Source organism: Cavia porcellus, unplaced genomic scaffold (assembly GCF_034190915.1).
Source record: "Cavia porcellus strain 051 isolate PalLab524CR breed Dunkin Hartley unplaced genomic scaffold, mCavPor4.1 scaffold_10, whole genome shotgun sequence".
Classification (NCBI taxonomy): domain Eukaryota; kingdom Metazoa; phylum Chordata; class Mammalia; order Rodentia; family Caviidae; genus Cavia; species Cavia porcellus.
The window spans coordinates 29032507-29051417 of NW_026947493.1; the positions used below are offsets into that span (position 1 = coordinate 29032507).

The 18911-nt window shown below is 46.2% G+C and overlaps 1 protein-coding gene across 4 annotated transcripts in view; it reads right to left on the bottom strand.

Moving 5' to 3' along the window:
- The window catches only part of Ptprg (protein tyrosine phosphatase receptor type G), a 671458-nt gene extending 652784 nt beyond the window's left edge, over positions 1-18674 (bottom strand). For 3 of the 4 annotated variants that reach the window (XM_063257832.1, XM_013143912.3, XM_013143913.3), the window contains exon 1: positions 18164-18573. In XM_063257832.1, coding sequence (XP_063113902.1) covers positions 18164-18248 — 85 coding nt within the window. In that variant the 5' untranslated portion in view covers positions 18249-18573. Of the gene's footprint in view, positions 1-18163 lie in introns of all 4 variants that reach the window. The other variant, XM_003480132.4, reaches the window with a different exon arrangement.
- Between the last annotated feature and the right edge of the window lie 237 nt (positions 18675-18911).

The following is an 18911-nucleotide window of genomic DNA, read 5'->3' on the forward strand; positions in this document are numbered from 1 at the left end:
AGTGTACTTCCAGCAACGTCAAAGGTATCTGATAGTTAAACTCTGTAACTCAGCAAAACTTTTATTTGCACCTTTGGGAAATATGAAGAATTATAGATAAGGTGTACCCGCCCTCCCACCACCCCATGAGCTGCTTTATTTTACAAACTCATGATCATGGCAGGTGCTCAGTATGTGGTGGTTTACAGGAGTCACATTATAAAAACACCTGTATGTAAGAAGGAGAAGTGGGAGTCTCTGTACCCACCTGACCCTGCCTGAATCAATGACCAGTGAGGGAGGTAGTTATTCCTAGAGCTCCAAGCTTACAGTGGAAATCCCACACTGGTAGGACAGAGATGGGAACTGTCCCCAGGGCAGGTGCAGGAGATCACAGGCTCTGCCTTGAGAACTAGGCAAGAGAGCCATCAGGACTCTGTGGACAAAACTCCCTGTGGACAGAACAAGTCAGGGGACTACTGTCCTTTAGGAGTCACTCTAAAACCAAGGATAGTGGCACCCACCTGTAATCCCATTGCTGTGGGAGGCTGAAACAAGAGGATCACATGTTCCAGCCCAGTCACAGCTACTGAGATCCTGTCTTAAATTAAAAAATAAAAAAGGGCTAGAGATGTTAACTCAGTGAGAAACCCTGGGCTCCATCCCAAGTAGTGGCCCCTGCCAAAGTCACTCTGAAGTCAGGCTCTCCTGAAGAATGTGAGGAAGTCCCCCAGAGAACTCTTTTTACCCTTCTTCCCCTGTAGGCAGCGCAGCTGCACTCAGAAGCCACCTGAGGTTCCAACACAGGCCTCCTGGGGCCTCAACGCCCTCCCACACCCCTTCAATGCCCTGGCTGGAAGCCTGCCACATCCTTGTTTATCCCCATAAAAAGAACTCACAAGTGAAAGCCAGATTTTTATCTCCTGCACCAAACAAAGGGCAGGTATCCACACTGCCAGATTCCTTGAGAAGCATTCCCTGAGCAAACCCAAAAAACAAGCAGGGCTAGGGTTCTCCCAGCTGTTCCCTCTGTCACTCCCCAGCATCTGCTCCTGCTGCCATCACTGATGGCCTGCAGACCTGACAGAACAGGACCAGGTACTATAAGATGAGTTTCTCAGCAAACTCCAGAGCTTTCTGATAGCAGTACATTCGGAGCGCCTCTCGCATTACCTGTGGCAAACTTGAGGTCATGAGTTCAAACCCCAGTACAAAAAATAAAAAAAAAAATTGTGTGTGTACTAAACACATTACATAGCCTTTTTTCCCCTCAAATGATTCCCTAAATTATATGGTATTACAACTATTATCATTTATTTTATTAGGTATTATAAGTATCTAAGATGATTGAAAATATATGGTAGGATATGTGGAGATAATATACAAATACTACATGTGTTTTATTTAAGGAACTTAAGCACCTGTGAACTCTGGTGTCTTTGCAGGGTGGGGGTGGGGGGCTAAAACTAATCTTCCAAAGAGACTACAAAATATTTATTCCACAGGAAGAATCATCCACAGTAAGATTATGTGCAAGCAAGAAACCAAATACCCTCAGAGCAGGTGTAGGAGACCTTTCACTAAGTTCACATGCAGAGACCACCACCCCTTGCAACTGACAAAAGAAATCCACAGCTGTATTTAAACCCTGGGCCACTGGTAACAACCCGGGTCCAGGGCTTAGATTCTGCAATGGGCTTGGCTATTCACTACAAATGATGACTCTGGCTTTGATCAAACAAAATCCCTGAGAAAGCAAATGCAAAGGTCTGAGATACTGTAAGTATATAAGAATTACAGCATCTCCACCCAGGCAGGCTGGAGAGAACCAGAGCTGCTACGCATTAGCACTTTTCTCAAGGATCTTCTACAGGCCCTGGGCAATCTCTGGAGCCCTCCAAGGCCGCTTCTGTACTCCAGATTGCTGTGCAGGAGCCCAATTAGAATGTTCAAGGTACTCTCCACTGTCTTTGGGCTCCTCAACAGCAGAGGCCAGTCTGTCTGCAACTCTCCACAAGACCAACAACACGTCAACCGAAACCAGGGAGATATCAACCAGGACCTTTGCTAGATGTTCACTCAATGAACCAGTAAAACAACAATAATGGTGATTAATATGTCAGACCTGTGCAAGATTCCTCTTATGGCTTCTTTCATTTATTCCTCAGACAACCTTGTTTCTGTCACCCCATTCCACAGGATGGATGAACAAACACACCAAGTTTAGAAGCCCAGCAAACCTAATGATATGAGAGGTAATCTTCTCTGGCAAAGCCAGAGTTTTCCCTGGCAAAGCCAAGAGTCTTAGGGACACAAGGGAGAAAAGGCCAGCAGTGTCACATAGGGCTCTACAGTGGTGATATGCTCACCTGGAAATAAGAGGTAAGATTGGAATATCCACTCCAAACAACTGCTATTTGATAAAAAAGACAAGGCACACAATTCATGACACACAATACATGCCAAACGTGAACAATATATGTAATCTTTAATTTTATGGTAGTGATGAACCAATAAAAGGAAATAGGTAATTACCTGACATTGCCCTAGTACACAGCATGTGCCAAACACCAAAAATATATCTGATATCAGCTTCACTGCCAAAAACAAATACTCCTTTTACCTTTCATTCCAACTCTTCAATTTCCTTACAAAAACAACACTCATCATGCCAATTTTGAGAAACAAACCACCCTAAAGGTAACAAATTTATTCAGAGTAAACACAAGATATTCTACCAGGTATAAACAACAGAGGGAAGGGATCCATTAAGTCAGTCACAGTTTTAAAAACTGCTGTCACCAAGCCCATACTTAACATTTACTTAAATAGCTAAGAATTCAGAAAGGTGTCACTCTGGAATACAAACAGTCCTACAAGTGCCATAATCTGATGCAAAACCTCTGGGCTTTGAAGAAAGGAAAAATAAGCAAGTAATGTGAGATGCCTAAACCTCCATCAGTGGATCTCACCAATTAGAATATGATGTAACCACCATTAGGAGCTTGGATTTTTCTTCCGTGAATAAACAAATGTGAGTTAAATATGCAACCAAATCAATTTCATGGGCCAGGAAATTTTAAACTACCTGTGTGCCAACACACCTATTTACAAGGATATAAAGCCTTTCAGATATTCATGTAATTATGTTATTTTTGAAGGCTACCTGACCTTTCTCAGTATAGCACAAAGATGGCACAAAAGCTCTCTTCCAAGCTTTCTCTTACAAAGGATTCTAAGATATTGTTTGGCTCTAGCACCCAAGAGCTCTGTGATCCATTAGCAATGTCTGCTGGGGCCAGGGGAATGGGGATCCTCAGTTCAAAAGGCAGCCTTTAATCTCTCTGTTGAAAAACTACAAAATACCACAGAGGCAGGAAGAAGATGTGTGCTGCTGACTCTCACTGAATGTCCTTCTTCTTGTGGATGCTGAGCTATAACAAGCCCTGCATAACACAGAGATACACACCAAGGCATGTGTTTCATATAGGGTAACTTTGGTAACAAAAACACCCTTATATTCACAGTTCTTGCTAATCTTCCTAAAAACATAATGCCTCAAACAGAGGGATGTCAGGTCAACTAAACGTTAACTGCTGCTGAGGTTTGCCCTGCAGAGGCCCAAGTTTTAAAAGCTTGATCACCAGCCTATGGTGCTATTAGGAGATGGTAAAACCGTTAGGAGGTTGACGCTAATGGAAAGAAGTTAGGTGATTATAGGGAAGCACTGGACTCCAGTCCCCTTTATGCTTCCCTGATGCCAGGAGGCTAACAGACCTCTCCCACATACACCCGGCTGCATTACTGCCATGCCACAGTTCAAAGTGACAGAGCCCAATGACATGGACAGAAGCCTTTGAAACCATCAGCCAAAATAAACCTCTCATCCTCATAGGTTGATTATCTCAGCTATTTTGTCACAATGACAGAAATCTGCCTAACACAATGGCCACATTTGCTAAATCTCTGCCAATCAAAAGCGTTCCTGTTCTTACACTCACCCACCACCTGCTCTGCGCAGGAGAAGGAAGCATGCTGACCTCAGAAGACTGGTTTGAATTTCGGTTCTGCAGCCACATGGGCTCTGCTCCCCCAGAGCCCCAGCTTGCCCTTCTCTTCACAGGGCTGCATGGAATTGAGAGAACATTCATGCAAGCATTTGTGTCACAGGTCTTGAGCAACTGCAATTAAAAACAGGTACCAGTTGGCCAGGCATGGTAGTGCCACACCTATAATCCCAGCACATGAGAGGCTGTGGCAGGAGGACTGTCACAAGTTTGAGGCCAGGTAGGCTACACAGTGAGTTCAAGGACAGCCTGAACTACATAGTGAGGCCCTGTCTCAAAATTCCAAGAAAAAAAAATACAATTTCTAACACTTTGGGTGCCTACTATTTTCTGGTGATTTGCATACACATTTCATTTTAATTCACAAAGGCTCTAGGAAGTTGACATTTAACCCTATTTTAAAGATGAGAAAACCATTAAAGTTAACCAGCCAAAATTAGTAAAAGGCTTTACTAAAAGTCAGTAAACAGTGTCTCACCACTGTGCAATTTTAAGCAAATATGCATTTGCCACTAGCTTCCTTTAGCAGAACCTACCAATCTTAAAGTCTCATTTCTTTGAAACCTTACTTTTGTGGAGAGTGGTGGTACACACTGTAATCACAACACTGTAGAAGCCTGAGGCAGGAGGATCACTTAGTCTTAGCAAGACCCTGTCTCAAGATAAAAACCAAAAAGGGCTGGAGACATAACTCAAGAATCAAAGCCCTCAGTTAAATCCCTAATACTGAAAAACAAACAAACAAACAAAAAGACTCGGGAAGTACAATCCTTTGTTTATGTAGTCAAAGCACTGAAACTCTCCCTGGATTTCCTGAAAAACCTGTTTTTCCTCCACTTTGCATGAGAGCAAAGGCAGACAATTTGAGGCCAGCAGCCCTCTTACATCCATCAATTCAGATACTTCAACAGCAACAAGAAGGTTCCTTCTAGAATGGAGAACCTAAAAACGTCCAGAAGGAACTGTAATGCCACCATTACCCGTCTTCCATCATGGGAAATAACTTTAGAAGCCTCTCCCAAAGCTGACCATTTAAGAAAACGAGGGGCCAATGCCTAAAACTGTCCAGAGACTGTTCATATTCTTTATTCAGGGCCCTCATACATGTAATTAAGAAAAACAACTGGTTTTAAGAGAGAAATTAACTGGCTGAATAAGGAATAAAGCAGGGAAGGTGAAGAATAGCAGTGTGTCCCAGAAAACAGCTGTGTGCCTAAACATATCTGGAATCACAGGAAGCGCCAGCCAACATAGGTCCAACCAAGGGCACAAGTCAAGGTGCTCAACCGGTAGCTGGCACTCAAGCCAATGTGGGGAGTCCCAGCAAGCGCTTCTCCTGGACCCCAGCTCCAAGTCACTGAGTGCCAGACTCCAGATCAGCATTTCCCTTCCTGCTGTCCAGCTGAAGTGCGCTCTGCTGCTCCCGCAGCCCTAACCTGGGGTCACTGCTACCAAAACAACCAAAGTGAAAATGAGGCTGCTGCTTACAGACAGACACTAAAACCAGGGCCAAGCTTTACACAACAACCACCACATTAACAGAAATGAGCCTATATTATTAGGACGAGGGGGAAAAGGGGTGTTGCTACCATTGCATCCATCAGTGCATTCCCTTGCTGTCCCATGGACATTTCCCCCTAAAGAGAATACAATTTTTCCCTTTTTACAGATGGACTTGAGCCACTATGACAACATATACCCTCTAAATTCACTCAGGAGGGCACAATGTACAAATATATACACGATGATATCACTGTTGTAAAATACCCAGGGCCAGGGAGACAGCTCAGCGGCATAGCAACTGCTTGGCAAGCGTGAGACCCTAAAATAAAATATCTTACCATCACTCTGAAAAGCAGTATCTCATCTTATCAGTCCTTCAGTGACTACTGACTGCTACCTGGACACTGATGATCAGGCAGATTGGAGAAGGAAAGCAGCTCTGCCCGCAAGCACCATGAGTACACTAACCACCAAGAGTACACTAACCACAAGTACACTAACCACCATGATGAATACACTAACCACTGTGAGTACACTAAGTACACTCTGAGTCCAGTAGCAGAATTCACCGCTCACATCGTCCATCTGGCCACTCAATACAGAGATCACAAGCCAGGCCTAGTATTGAACATCTGTAATCCTATCACTCTGGGAGGCTGAGGCAGGAGGACTACACGTCTAAACCCTGGGGTGACCATTAGGGAGAGATACATTGTCTCAAGATGAAATATTTTTAAAAACTTGGATTGAAAGCTCTGGGTTCAATCCCAATACTAAAAGACGAAAAAAAAAAAAAAAAAGGTAGTTCAGGCTTTCCTACACTGGTCCTGGAAAAATCTAAGATATGTGATATTTCTATCATGTATTAGAAATCCATTTGCAAAAGCTAGGGGTTGAGGACATTCTGTGAAAAAATTAAGCAGCAATAGGCACAATCGTATGACAACTCTAATATTAATCCATATGCCTAATGCCAAACCTTTTAGAGACCAAATGCCCAAACTGCATCCCAAAACCCATTTACTTATTGAAAAGTGCCAATGCTGCAATTTAAATCTGAATACTGACGTTTTAGTTTAGAAAAAACAACTCACACATGAACAGCTTTTGTGTTATAAGAAAAACAACCCACACACTGATCAATATTGATCACTGGCCTTCCCCTTATCGCCCACACCATACCTGTCTTGGGGTTTGATAACAAGAAAGCGACCAAGGGACCTAAACCTTAAATCCTAAGAGACTTTAAGTCACATCTTTAATTAATCAAACTAACAGACTAGATCACCAATAGGATTCAACACGCTGTTGTGAAACATTCAAGCAACAGGCTGTCTGCAAAGCTGGCTAGGACTCAAGTAAGATGTCCAGTTCAGCTTCAAAGGCCACACCGAAAGACAGCAAGCCACATCATCAGCCAACCAAGAACGTGTCACAATCATGTACCACACACACACACACACACACACATACACCCACATACATATACCATATATATGTGCTTATGATCAATCCAGGCAATAGAAAGCCCCAAACAAGCACTGAAAAACTCTCTCAGGTAGAAACCGCCTCTGTGGAGTTAACACTCCAGGGATCAGCTGAGGGTTGTAAATAACCACTGCGGGCCAGGTGTGCAGCCATCCCAGGGGCAGCCACTATTTAATTCCAGCTTGCTGTTGCCAAGTAAGAACACAGACCTCAGGCTCCTATACCCCCCAATTTTTCTACAAAAACCAGCCTCAGAAGTGTCCACCTATTCTGGTCACCACAGTCTCCCCAGTGCCTACAATGGTGCCTGGCACACAGTAGATACTCAGAAACACTTGTTGATGGCTCAAATAAGAAATGCCTTTATGTGTGTACTGGGGACTGAACCCAGCCAGGGCCTCTGCAATGAGCTACATCTTCAGCCCTTTTATTTTCTAAGCTAGGATCTCACTCAATTGCTCAGGCTGGGCTTGACCTTGCAATCCTCCGTCTGAAACTCCCTGAGGTGCTGGGACTACAGGTGAGAACCACCAGGTCCACCTTAAAATGCCCAATTTCTCCCTCAACTTTTTCTTATAACCTTGGTATGGCCAAACAGTACCTGTAACAAGACAACTCTGCAGAACTCCCTCTTGCCTAAACATGCGTCCTTTCTCCACTTCCCTTTCCTAGAATAAGACACGAGATTCAGAACTAGCCTCTGTTCTCATTTCAGATAGATTGGGGTGGTGCTGTCCTCACCACCCCAATCATAAATCCCATTAGTATTTAAAGCCATCCATGGCTTGGTAGTCCTAAGCAAACCTCCATTCTCCTACCTGGATTTCAAGAAAAATGAGGTTGTACATTTGTATACACAGAAATAGGCACACCCATCACTCTGGGAGAAACTGAGGCAGGAGAATAGCAGCTTGGGCAACTTAGTAATGCACAGTGGGACTCTGTTTCAAAATATTTTTTAAGTGCTAGGACATAGCTCTGTGCAGAAGTTTCAACCTCTAGTACTGCAAAAAGAAACAGTAAGAGCACACGCCTATAATCCTAGCTATCTGAGAGGCTGAGGTCGGAGGCTTGCAACTTCAAGGCCAGCCTGCACAGACTTGGACAGATCCTGTCTTACAACAAAGATAATAAAAAGGAACAGAGATATACTCAGCAGGTAAGTGTCCCTAAGTTCAATTCCAAGGACTAAAAAAGAAAGAAAGCTAGGAAAGTAGTACTTAGGGTTTTTTAATATGTACAATTGTAATTATTCAGGTATTATTATCATCTTGTTTCTAATGAAGACATTGAGACTGAAAAAGATTAAGTAATGGCCCAGCTCCCATGGGAGCAATAGCAATCAGGACTTGAAGCCATCTAACTACTACTGCCTTGATCTGCTGATATTTAGGGCGCCCTGTCACCTTCCCCTATTGGCAACATTACCAATCAAGCCTTCTGTAGACTCTATGTTGCTTTTCTACTACTTTAGCATATTCTGGCTTCACACCAGCAAAGCCTTGTGACTCACATCAACCTACACAGCTAATTCCTTCTCCACAGCTGTCATTTCCGGGAGAGATCTCTGACCCCACCCTTCCCCAAGTCTCAGACCCTCTCTGTGACACCAGCATTGGCTCTGCTGCACGCATTTCACCACATTAACTAAAAGGCCACCAAGGAAAAAAACGCTGCCAAACCAGAAATCACGCCCTTCTTGATAAATGCTCTGCCACCACCTGTCCCAGAGGTGCTCAATAAATATCTATCGAATTGAATGAATGAGTTTCTAAAATGAGCATGGTGGTGCACACCTGTAATTCAAGCACTGCAGAAGGCTGAGACAGAAGAACTGCAAGTTCAGCATGGAAAACATAGCATCTTATAAGACCATGTCTAAAATGTGTTTCTTTTACATTTAAGTGTTCCAAAACTTTAATTTGGTAAAGGGCTTGGGATGTAGCAAAGTGAAAACTTTCTAGTAATGAGAAAAAAAAGAAAAAGAAGAAGGAGGAGGGGGGAGGAAGAAGAGGAGAGAGGAGGGAAGGGGAGAAGTAAGAGGAAAAAGAAGAAGGGGGAAGAATAAGAGAAAGAGGGGGGGGAGAGAGAGGAGGAGGAGAAAGAAGGAAAACAGTCATAGTACCATCCTACAGGCAACCCCATTAACCAAGATCTCCCCACAACCTTGTTTACCACCCTCTAGAAATAGTCCACAGTAATATAATACAAGAGTTCTTAGCAGAGTCTTAGTACCCTGGGAAGCAAATTCACAGAAAAAAAGTTAACCAGAATACACCTCACCAATCAAAATATGGGCATCTGTTCCTCACATAATTTGTTGCCCAAAATCAGCCCACTGTGGAACTAACAATCTCTAAAATTCCAAGAGAATGCTCAAAACTATTTAATAGAGAGTAAGGAAAAGGACACCAAAGAAATCAAGAGTCTTACACAACATCCCACAGCCAGTTAACCAGCTCCCAGAGAGATGGTTGTAAACCCAGAGGGAAAATCCAAAACTGAAATTATCTCTTCCCAAACACAACTCCCTCAGACCTCCTGAAGTCATGCGTGATTTCAGAACCTGCAAGCCTGCACTCAGATGATATATAGGATAATAAAAATACATGATTTTACAGTAGCTATAGCTGGTCCCCCCAACAGAAGCTCTCAAATTACAAACCAAATCGATTTAGACTATTTTGAGATTCAAAAAAAAAAAAACTACCACCAACAAATTCAGACTCTATCCACAGTTATTATCAGCTTATTCAGAAGCTAAAGTAATTTGCTGAAAGGTCGACTCTTCAATGTAACCAAATAAAATCCCATGCTAATTGCATTACTTCCTTATTTAATTGTAGCAAATACAGGAAGACACCTTTATTTCACCCAGTTTGTGGTACTTCTTATGCAGGAAAGTAACGATGTGAAACACATAATATTGGATCTGTCTTTTCATTGGTTTTTTGTGCCATTAGGAAAAACAGCTTCCACTCTATCTTCAAACAGCAAGTATCTTAAATTCAAAATAATCCAGAGAGATAATTAAGGAAACCTATACAATAGCCACTCCCACCTACTGCCCAGGTGACCTTAGATGAATGACAGCTTCTCAGCTTTAGTTCCCTCATCCAAAAGCGGGGAGAACCAGGGAGGATTAGGCATATAAAACACACAGGCAAGAATCTAAATCAGGACAAATGGTTGATGAGGGTGGGCTACTGTCACCATCGTAGCTGGTTTAGAGACTTAAAACCTGAGTTTCCTTATAGTTCACCAATGACTTCAGCATAGGGGTCTGGAGTCCTGTGATGGTTTCTAAAAGGCACTGCATGTGTACTGCATATATACCAACCACATCATCATCCCCAGCAGCTCTCCTTTCCACTGGGAGAGGTACTGGGAAACTTGCCCAAAGCAACCCAGCTATCCAGCAACTGTACAAAGACTACCATCAACTCTAAGCCTCAATACACGCTGAACAGAAATACATCAGGAAAAGTGGCATGCTGTCAAAAATGGACAGAACCCCGAGCCAGGGATTTAGCTCAGTGGCATAAGCACCTGCCCTGGCAAGTGCCAGGTCTCGAGTTCCATTCCCGGTATCAAAAAAATAAAAATGCACAGAACCCATTTACCATCACTACCACTGGGAATGATGGCACATGCCTTTAATCCTAGCACACTGGGAGGCTGAAGCAGGACAATCACAAGTAGAGGCCCAGCCTAGGCAAACTGCCCACTTAGTAAAACCCTGTCTCGAAATAAAGATTAAAAATTTTAAAAAGGGTTAGGAACACAGCTCAGTTCAAGGTGGTACAGTCATTACCCAGTACACCACCACCACTACCCAAAAAAGAAAAAAGCTTTGTCAATAAATGCTCCTAACAGTCCTTTTAAAATTTAGAAGACAACCTTGAAGTCAACCACATTTACCCACCAACCTGGACTGTGCTTTCATGCTTGGTGAACTGCTAATGGCTATGTCCCCTTGCCAAAGTATTCCAGATTAATGATTTTCTCTGACTTAAAAGCACAATGCAGAAGACACGAGGCAGCAATGCACTTAGAACACAGCTGATTCACATAGTAACTGAGACACATTCCTCAAAAGTATACCCACCACATTATACAACCGGCTTCCCTGCTCGTTAGGAAGATAGTATCACCGACCCAAAAATAAGACCAGTTGTCCTATTTTCTCACATGGGAAATGTTACATATTCCATGAACTATGCTTTCATTTCTTCTTTTTTTGTTGCTAGATTTCAGCAGCCAACTGTGTCACTTTGCTACTCCCTCAAAAATAGCTAAACTGAAGTAGTTGAAAACCGAATTTTGTTGTTTGGCCAGAAAAATATCACGCTGATTTCAGTCTGAGAGAAAAAAAATGAGAGGGCAGACCTGGGCCCAGATTCCTGGTTCACTCTCGGGTGCTCTGCAGAGCTGAGCCTGTGAGGACACAGAGACGTGGACAAGAGGGCACGCAGGAGTCACACAGGTGCAAAATGAAAGCACACACCCAAGGGCTGCCTCCCAGCGTGGCACCAATTAAACCTGAAAAGGACAGCCATGGAGCAGATCCACTTTCCCTTGGTTTCCACGAAGGGCCCAGAGCCTGAGAAGAGAAATTAACATCTCAGGGGCCAGGACCGAGTGACTACTTACACACAAGGATGTGGGAAACTCGTGTGGCACCTCTGCAGTCCGCAAAAAGCATTTCCCATCTTGGGGCTGGGGATTTAGCTCAGCGGCATAAGTACCTGCCTTGCAAGCAGGCAGTCATGAGTTTGATCCCTGGTACTGATAAAAACAAAAAAGACCAAAAAAAAAAAAAAAAAAGAAAAAAGCATTTCCCATCTTAAAATACCAGGGGCCTCTTCTGCAACACGGAGGAAAAGGTCTTCCCAGCAGCACAAAGGCTCACGTCTTTACATTAAAATTGAACGATTTTCCTAACTTACATGGGATATCCTCACACCACTCCTTACACCTTGCCCTCAATGGGTTTTTGCACACTGTTTACACAAATAAAAAGAAAGGCGCTTATATCTACGCTTGTCCTGGTCAGTTCCATTTTCCTCTTTCCATATACCACTACCCAGATCTCTTTAAGGTACATAAAATAAGGATGGTGTCCAAGTAAGGTGGTATACACCTATAATCAGGAGGCTGAGAGGCAGGAGGATCACTGCGAGTTTGAGGCCACAGTAAGCTCTAGACCAGCCTGTTCTACAGAGTGACTCTGTCTCAGAAAAAAAAAAGATGGTGAAAGTACTGAGACTTACTATTTACATGGTGCTAAGTCCTTACATGCACTCTCACTCAAGCCTCTTAAGACCTTGGGAGTCAGGATACTATCAGTGTCCTAGTTTACCAATAAGCAACGTGTCTAGTGTAGCACAGTTAGTAATGACAGAGGCAGGAAGGCTCCAGAGGCCAAATTCTTGCTTACTTCTCTATACTCTGTGTAACTGTCACTAGCAACTTGTTTAGAAAAAAACCCTAAGAGCACTGACAACTTCTGGGTTTCCCTCAATGGTGCTGACAATGGGCATGTCATAAACTGACTGATAAGATATCAAAGTTCTCACTCTGTATGGCCCCCACCCAAGCCCCAGTAGCAAAGAGTAACACAACCCATTTACCAATGTGCTTTCCAGAGACAAGCCAGGCACACTGAGAACATGATTTGTTCCATCCCTCCACCAAGGATTGTTCAGCTTTTTGGTTTGTTTTTGTTTTGTTTTGTTTTGTTTTGTTTTTTAATGCAGGTGTGGTCATTAAACCCTTGGACCTACAGAGGCCTGGCAAATCTTTCCATTATAACACCAAAAATTCTGCTACAAATGATATCCAATTAAATGGCCCCTGGCACAATAGGTGTTCCTAAAGGAGCAGAAACTGGCTCATGGAACCTTCTAGCTGAGTGAACCTGCACAACCATGGCTCATGAAGCCAGCATACCTTCTCATCCTATGTGTAAGCCACAGAGCTACCTGCAGGCAAGAAAGTGATTTCACCTACTTGACGGTTTTTTTGTTTTGTTTTGGGGGGTTATTTTTTGTTTTTATTGTTTTCGCTTTGATACTGGGGATCAAGTTCATGACCTCGCACTTGCCAAGCAGGCACTTGTGCTACTGAGTTACACGCCTGGCCCATTTGGGGGCAGGGGAGGTATTCTTTTAAAGAGATTAACAATCCTGTGGTTCTAAACATTTGGGAAAGAACAATTACAGGGAAAATAAGTGTGGAGAAACAAACACACATTTCTGAACATACTTGTTTGGGAAGTAGATATTTTGTTTTCAGTGCTGGAAATGGAACCCAGAGTCCCTGACTAGGTATCTTTACCATTGAGCTACATTCCCAGTCCTCAAGTGATTCACTAGGGAAACAGGGATGAATAACTCCACAGACAAAATACCAAAACTAAGTCAAAGCAAGATACTATCAAATTCAATTTCTCTTCATAACTGGATATTTAATTTTCTAGGTAAACACACCACTGCCATGGTTCTGGATTTTATCTTGACAGGTCACTCAGATCTTTAGATGGTCACTCCCATTTCTCAGCAAGGGAAATGGAGCCATCTGATCTTTTAATCCTTTACAAATATTTGCTGAAGGCCTAAGGCATGCCAGCCAACCTTGGCCTAGTATGTGCCCAGGCTATGCTGTTCTGGGACAAATTCAGTGACCACTGCTGAATTCCAAATGAAAACAAGTTCTCCTCAGCTCATTTCACAATTCCTCCAGTCCCTCCCTCACCTCACCAGTGCTGATGAGCTTGACCTACATCCAGGGTGGGTGGAGAACTGAGGATCAAGGCCCTCTTCCTTGGCTTGCATGGTATTATTACATGTGTGGGCCTTTTACCATCTTCACATCATCTGAACATGGTCACCCTGTACCCCTAACACACTAAGAGCTTCCTGGAGGACATCACACCGTTCTGAGGGAACTCTGGATGTCTTTAATTTTTCCCATAAACTCTGGGTTATAAAATGCGGCCACCACAAGAAACATGCCCCAGGAACAAAGTGTTGATCAAAATTTTTAACCTCCCTATCTGAAATGCACAACATTATAACCACTTTTGTCCAGCTTAGAAACGACACTGTTGGCCGAGGATTTAGCTCAGCAGCATTAGCACCTGCCTTGCAAGCGCACGGTCATGAGTTCGATCCCCAGGACCAAAAAAAAAAAAAATTTAGAAATGACACTGCTTTGTCTCACATGCTACAAGTAAACCAGAGAGGAAATCCAAATTAAAACCCACCTAACAGGAAGCGTAAAAGCAGTCACCCACCAGCAATGCTTCCTAAGCTCTCTTCACTTACGTAAGGCTCACCTACGTAAGTACCTACAGTTCTCTGGTTGAGGAGCCGCCAGGAAAACGAGAGGGAGTGTTAAGAAGGTAGAATGGTCTCCTCAATGATCATCCTACGGCATTTTAAATTACACTTCATAAATGGCAGGAAAGTTCCTTTCCACTGGTGCGTGGCTCTAACCTATTACACTGTGCTAACTTGGAAGTTTTTCAGAATAGGAACAGATCCGAAAGGTTTTTTGTTTTGTCTCACTGCATTAAATGGTCATCATTCCCTGGCAAGCTTCATGTAGTCAGCAGTATAAACATGTATTCCTTGCAAAAAGGGACATTATTAAAACTTCATTACAGGATGGCAGGCATCCTTCATTCCTTAATGGCAGCAAAGCTTTCCTTTTACCTTTCTTTCTCTGGAGACCACAACTCCCTCTATTTTCAAAAGATCCTGCTACGCCTATTTGCATTAATCTTCTAACCTCATCCTCTAACAATAAACACGGTCTGGAAGAAAAATTAAAGATCTGATTCCATAACCATGTCAAAGGAACTCAGTTTAGAGAATGGATGGGGAAAAAATCATTGTAAAACAAGACACTTGGAGCAGAGGTGATCTTGTATGATCTCTCAGCCTACGTCCCAGAACAAAACTGCAGGCTTCCAAATACATACTACGTTTGTCCTTTTCTCAGAGGGCCTCCACGGATGTTCTTCAGAACTAACACATACACACGAAAATACAGACAGGCAGCTGAGGAGGAGTCTGGATTCACCCACCATAAGTCAGGGACACTGCCACTCTGACACATCCAGACAGGAAGCTGAGCCAGCCCCTAGGGAAGCCTTCCAGTGGTGGTCCCCAGGATGTAACCCAATCACGATGCAAAACATCAGCACTAGGAAACATCAGAACTAAATAGAAGTTTCACACTCAGGGTCAAAGAGACAAGAAATTCATTTATTTTTTTTAAAGAACATGTGCTAAATAGAGAATGTAAAATACAAGGTTAACTCTTTCAAGTAACATTTTACATCATGTCAGATGCAATTAAATTCTCAGTGATTAGAGACACAAAGAGCAAATAGAGAAACACCAGTACAACTGAAAATAACGTGTTGAGGAGGAAGCCACAAGGAGAGAAGTGAAAACAGACCAAGTTAGCAATCCTTGACAGGGAAGAGGAAGATAAACGTAGAATTTATGACATTCTTCTGTCTTCATATTTTGTCCATCACAATTTTTTTAAAAAGATGTATAAGGATGGAAGGGATCCTGGATCCCAAGCAGGCACTGGGAATTCAAAAGCAACTGAAAAGGTGGTTCGATTCTGACAGCAAACAAAACAAGTAATGTAGGGTTTGGGTTAAGACCTCACAAAGATCCTAACTCAAAAATAGAAGCACGTCTATCCCTAGAGTCAAACCCCTAAAAGCATCCAAGACTACCTCAGACAAGAAGTGGGAGTTCCCCCATGAACTCAGCCCCCCACCCTGTTCCGAGCTGCGCAGAAGCAGCCGCGCCAAAACGTGGCCGCCCCGGCTCCAAGGGGCGTCACGGCCCCAGCCAACGAGCTGGCCCGCGGTGGAGTGAGTGGCAGAGGCCGGTCACGGGAGGTGGCAGGAGCTCACTAGCAGCTCCGGGGCGCCCCCTGAGGTCCAGCAGCGTCGCGGCACCCTCGGAAATCCGGAAAGCCAGCCTCTCCCGCAGTTGTGCCATTTTAACTTTGCTTGCCTCCAAAAGCCAAGGCTTCCTCTGAGGCTACGCTTTTCCAACCAAGATCCCTGTTTTCCCTCGCCCACCACCCAAGAGCCCCTTCCTTTTCCAACACCCCGTGGCTTCTAGTCGAGGGTAAGAGCCATTTACCTCGCAGCGTGGGCACCAAAGCAAAAAGAGAAAAGGACGAAAATGGTCCAAAGGCCCACAACAGCAGCATCCCTGACGATCCCATTTTGGATTTCTAGCATCCTCAGACATCCAGAAAAGGAAAACCACGGTGGAAACATGGGCTGCATCCCAGAGGAAGGCAAGAAATGGAATTGGAAATTTCAGTTTTGCCAGGCTGCTCCCCGTCCCCCGCCTCCCCGTACCCCTTTAGAAGCGCGACCAGGGTGCACCTGCTCCCCCTCAGCCCTCACGTCGTGGTGAAGACACTGAGTGTAACAAGGGGACGTGATTGGTACAAACACTGATCTATGGTCCCCAGGGCAGAGGGGGCAGTATTTCTCAGGGGAGCAAACCCCAGGCCTCAGATGAGTGTGGCCACACATCCTCCTCGACCTCTGAGCTGGCTTCTGGACTATGGTGGGATCTCCGTGCGCCCCCAGGGACCAGAGGATGCGCAGGGAGAAAAAGGGAGTGCTGAAGAAAAGCCGGTGCCTTCGCCTCGAGGCCACCCTGAGCCTGCCAAGGGACACCCGCTGCCAGTCTCCCTGGAGCGTGTCCCTGAGGGCAGCAAGAACTGCCCTGCCGTGGGGCGCATGATAGGTCTGGGGGACCCGCTGCACCAAAAGCAGGCGCTCAGGCCGCCCAGCGACAGACAGCAATTAAACAGGGGAAAACAAAACATCTGAGCACGTTCTTGTCTCCAGCTTCAGATAACCTCCACCTCCAAGGGTCCAGAAGCTGGTGAATGAGAAGGCAGAAAAACGGGATGTTCTGAATCCTTAGGGAGCATGAGAACGACAAGAGAGTCGCCCACTTTTCTCTGGCTAGGGCAGAGGACGTGGCCTCTATCCCCAGAAAGAGAGCTCAACAGCTTAAAGGGAGTTGGAGCTGCAGGGGAGCCGCTGAGAAGGAGAAAGGGGAGAGGGAGGCGCCTGGCCTCAGTCCTCTGGTGTGAGGGGAGGCTGTCTGCCGGCTCAGGGCTGGGAGTGGAGGGTCGCAGAGCTACACACTGTTATGTGCAGTGATTTATTACTGTCATCAAAGGCCAATATTGTTCCTGTCTTAACCTGGCCAGAAGGCAGCAGGTCTGAGTCGGCTAGCCGAGAACAGCCTGCAAAAGGGCAAAGAAAGGTAGGCAAGGCGCGCGAGACTGGGGGAAAAAAATGCGCCCTAGCACGAACAGCAACCAGCTTGCGGGTCTCCGACCCGCCCCCCTGCGCTGCCACCCCGACGTCCCAGCCCAGCAGAGGGGCGGAGGAGGGGCCGCGGGACAGAGGAGGCGCGGGTCCCCCTGCCTTCCCACTGCGCCCAGACCCCCGCGCCCAGAGAGCTGCCTCGCTCCAGCAGCGAGGCGTAGCCTGCGCCCCAGACTGGAGTTGGGGTGAGGAGAGGCGAACCATGAGACCAGAACGCTAGGTGCTCCTCACATCCTTGATCCTCCAACCCCAACTCACCCTCCCAAAGAATCGGACAGCTGTAAGGCAACCCCTACCCTCGGCCCAAAGCTCCTTCAATCTCCGCGAGAGAGCAGCTCGGACCCCTCGCGCCCCACAGAAGCATCTTCCCCACGGCCCCAGTCTCCCCAAGCACCTCACAACCCAAGCCTTCCCGGTTCGCGCCAGATCAGCAAAACAAGTCCCCTTTTCTCCCGACTCTAGCTCCCACAGGCCCCCCACATCAGAGAGGGGGCCAACCCTAGAGTCCCCAATCCTCCTCGCTGGCCAGTCCCTGCTTCCAGCCTCCCCAGCAGTCAGCCTTCCGAAACACGGCCGGAGCCAGTGGTGCAAATCCTACTCTTCTCCCCGGGCCTCCCTCCACCGTCTCCGGGGTCCCTCGGACTGGCGCCCAAGCTCCGCACCCCGGCGACAACTCCGCAGATCCCGCGCGCTCGGGCCAGGGCCGCGTCCTCTGGCGGCCAGCACTCACCCGGGAAGCACACGACATAATGGAGCACGGAACTGGTGATTTTCAGGAACAAAATCCACCAACACGGTTCCAGTAACCTCCGCATGTCCGAAAACGCACATCGAAAAGAGAAAAGCAAAGGGTAAACTTGTTGAATAAGTTCTTGCTTCCGTGCGAGCCTCCGCTGAGCCTGGGCGCTTTCCCGGCTCGCCCGTTCCAAGGCCCCCCACGCTCGGCGGCGAGTCCCCCAGGAAGCCGGGAAGCAGCCGAGCGCCCCCCCGGAAAACCTCAAAAAGTGACCAAGGATGCAAAGCCACGCTAGGGACGATCCTCTGGGCGGCGAGGCGCTGCTTTCCACTCGCGCCGGAGCAAGTCGAGCGGGCTGGGTGAGAAGTCGGCGGCTGGCGGCGGCGCCCGGGCTCGGGGCGGGCAGGGAGCGCGGGCGGCAGCGGCGGCGGCGGGCGGCCGAGGATCCCCAACTTGAGTCTGCGGCGCGGCGCAGCCGGAGAACCGGCCGGCGGGAGGCGGCAGCGGCGGCGGAGGCGGCGGGGCTGAGCGCAGCGCCGCGCGGCGTCTCCGGGTTTCAGGCAGGCAGCTCCTTCCAGGGCCCCGGGAAGGAAGGAGGCATGTTTGTGAGCGGGGAAGGGGCGGGAAGAGGCGGGGGCGGCGAAGAGCCCCCCAGAATAGAAACGGCCGGAGGGAAACACAAAGGCTTTCAGAGGGGCGCTGGAGCGAGGGCGCCTTCAGTCCATGCTCCTGAAAGTTGTGG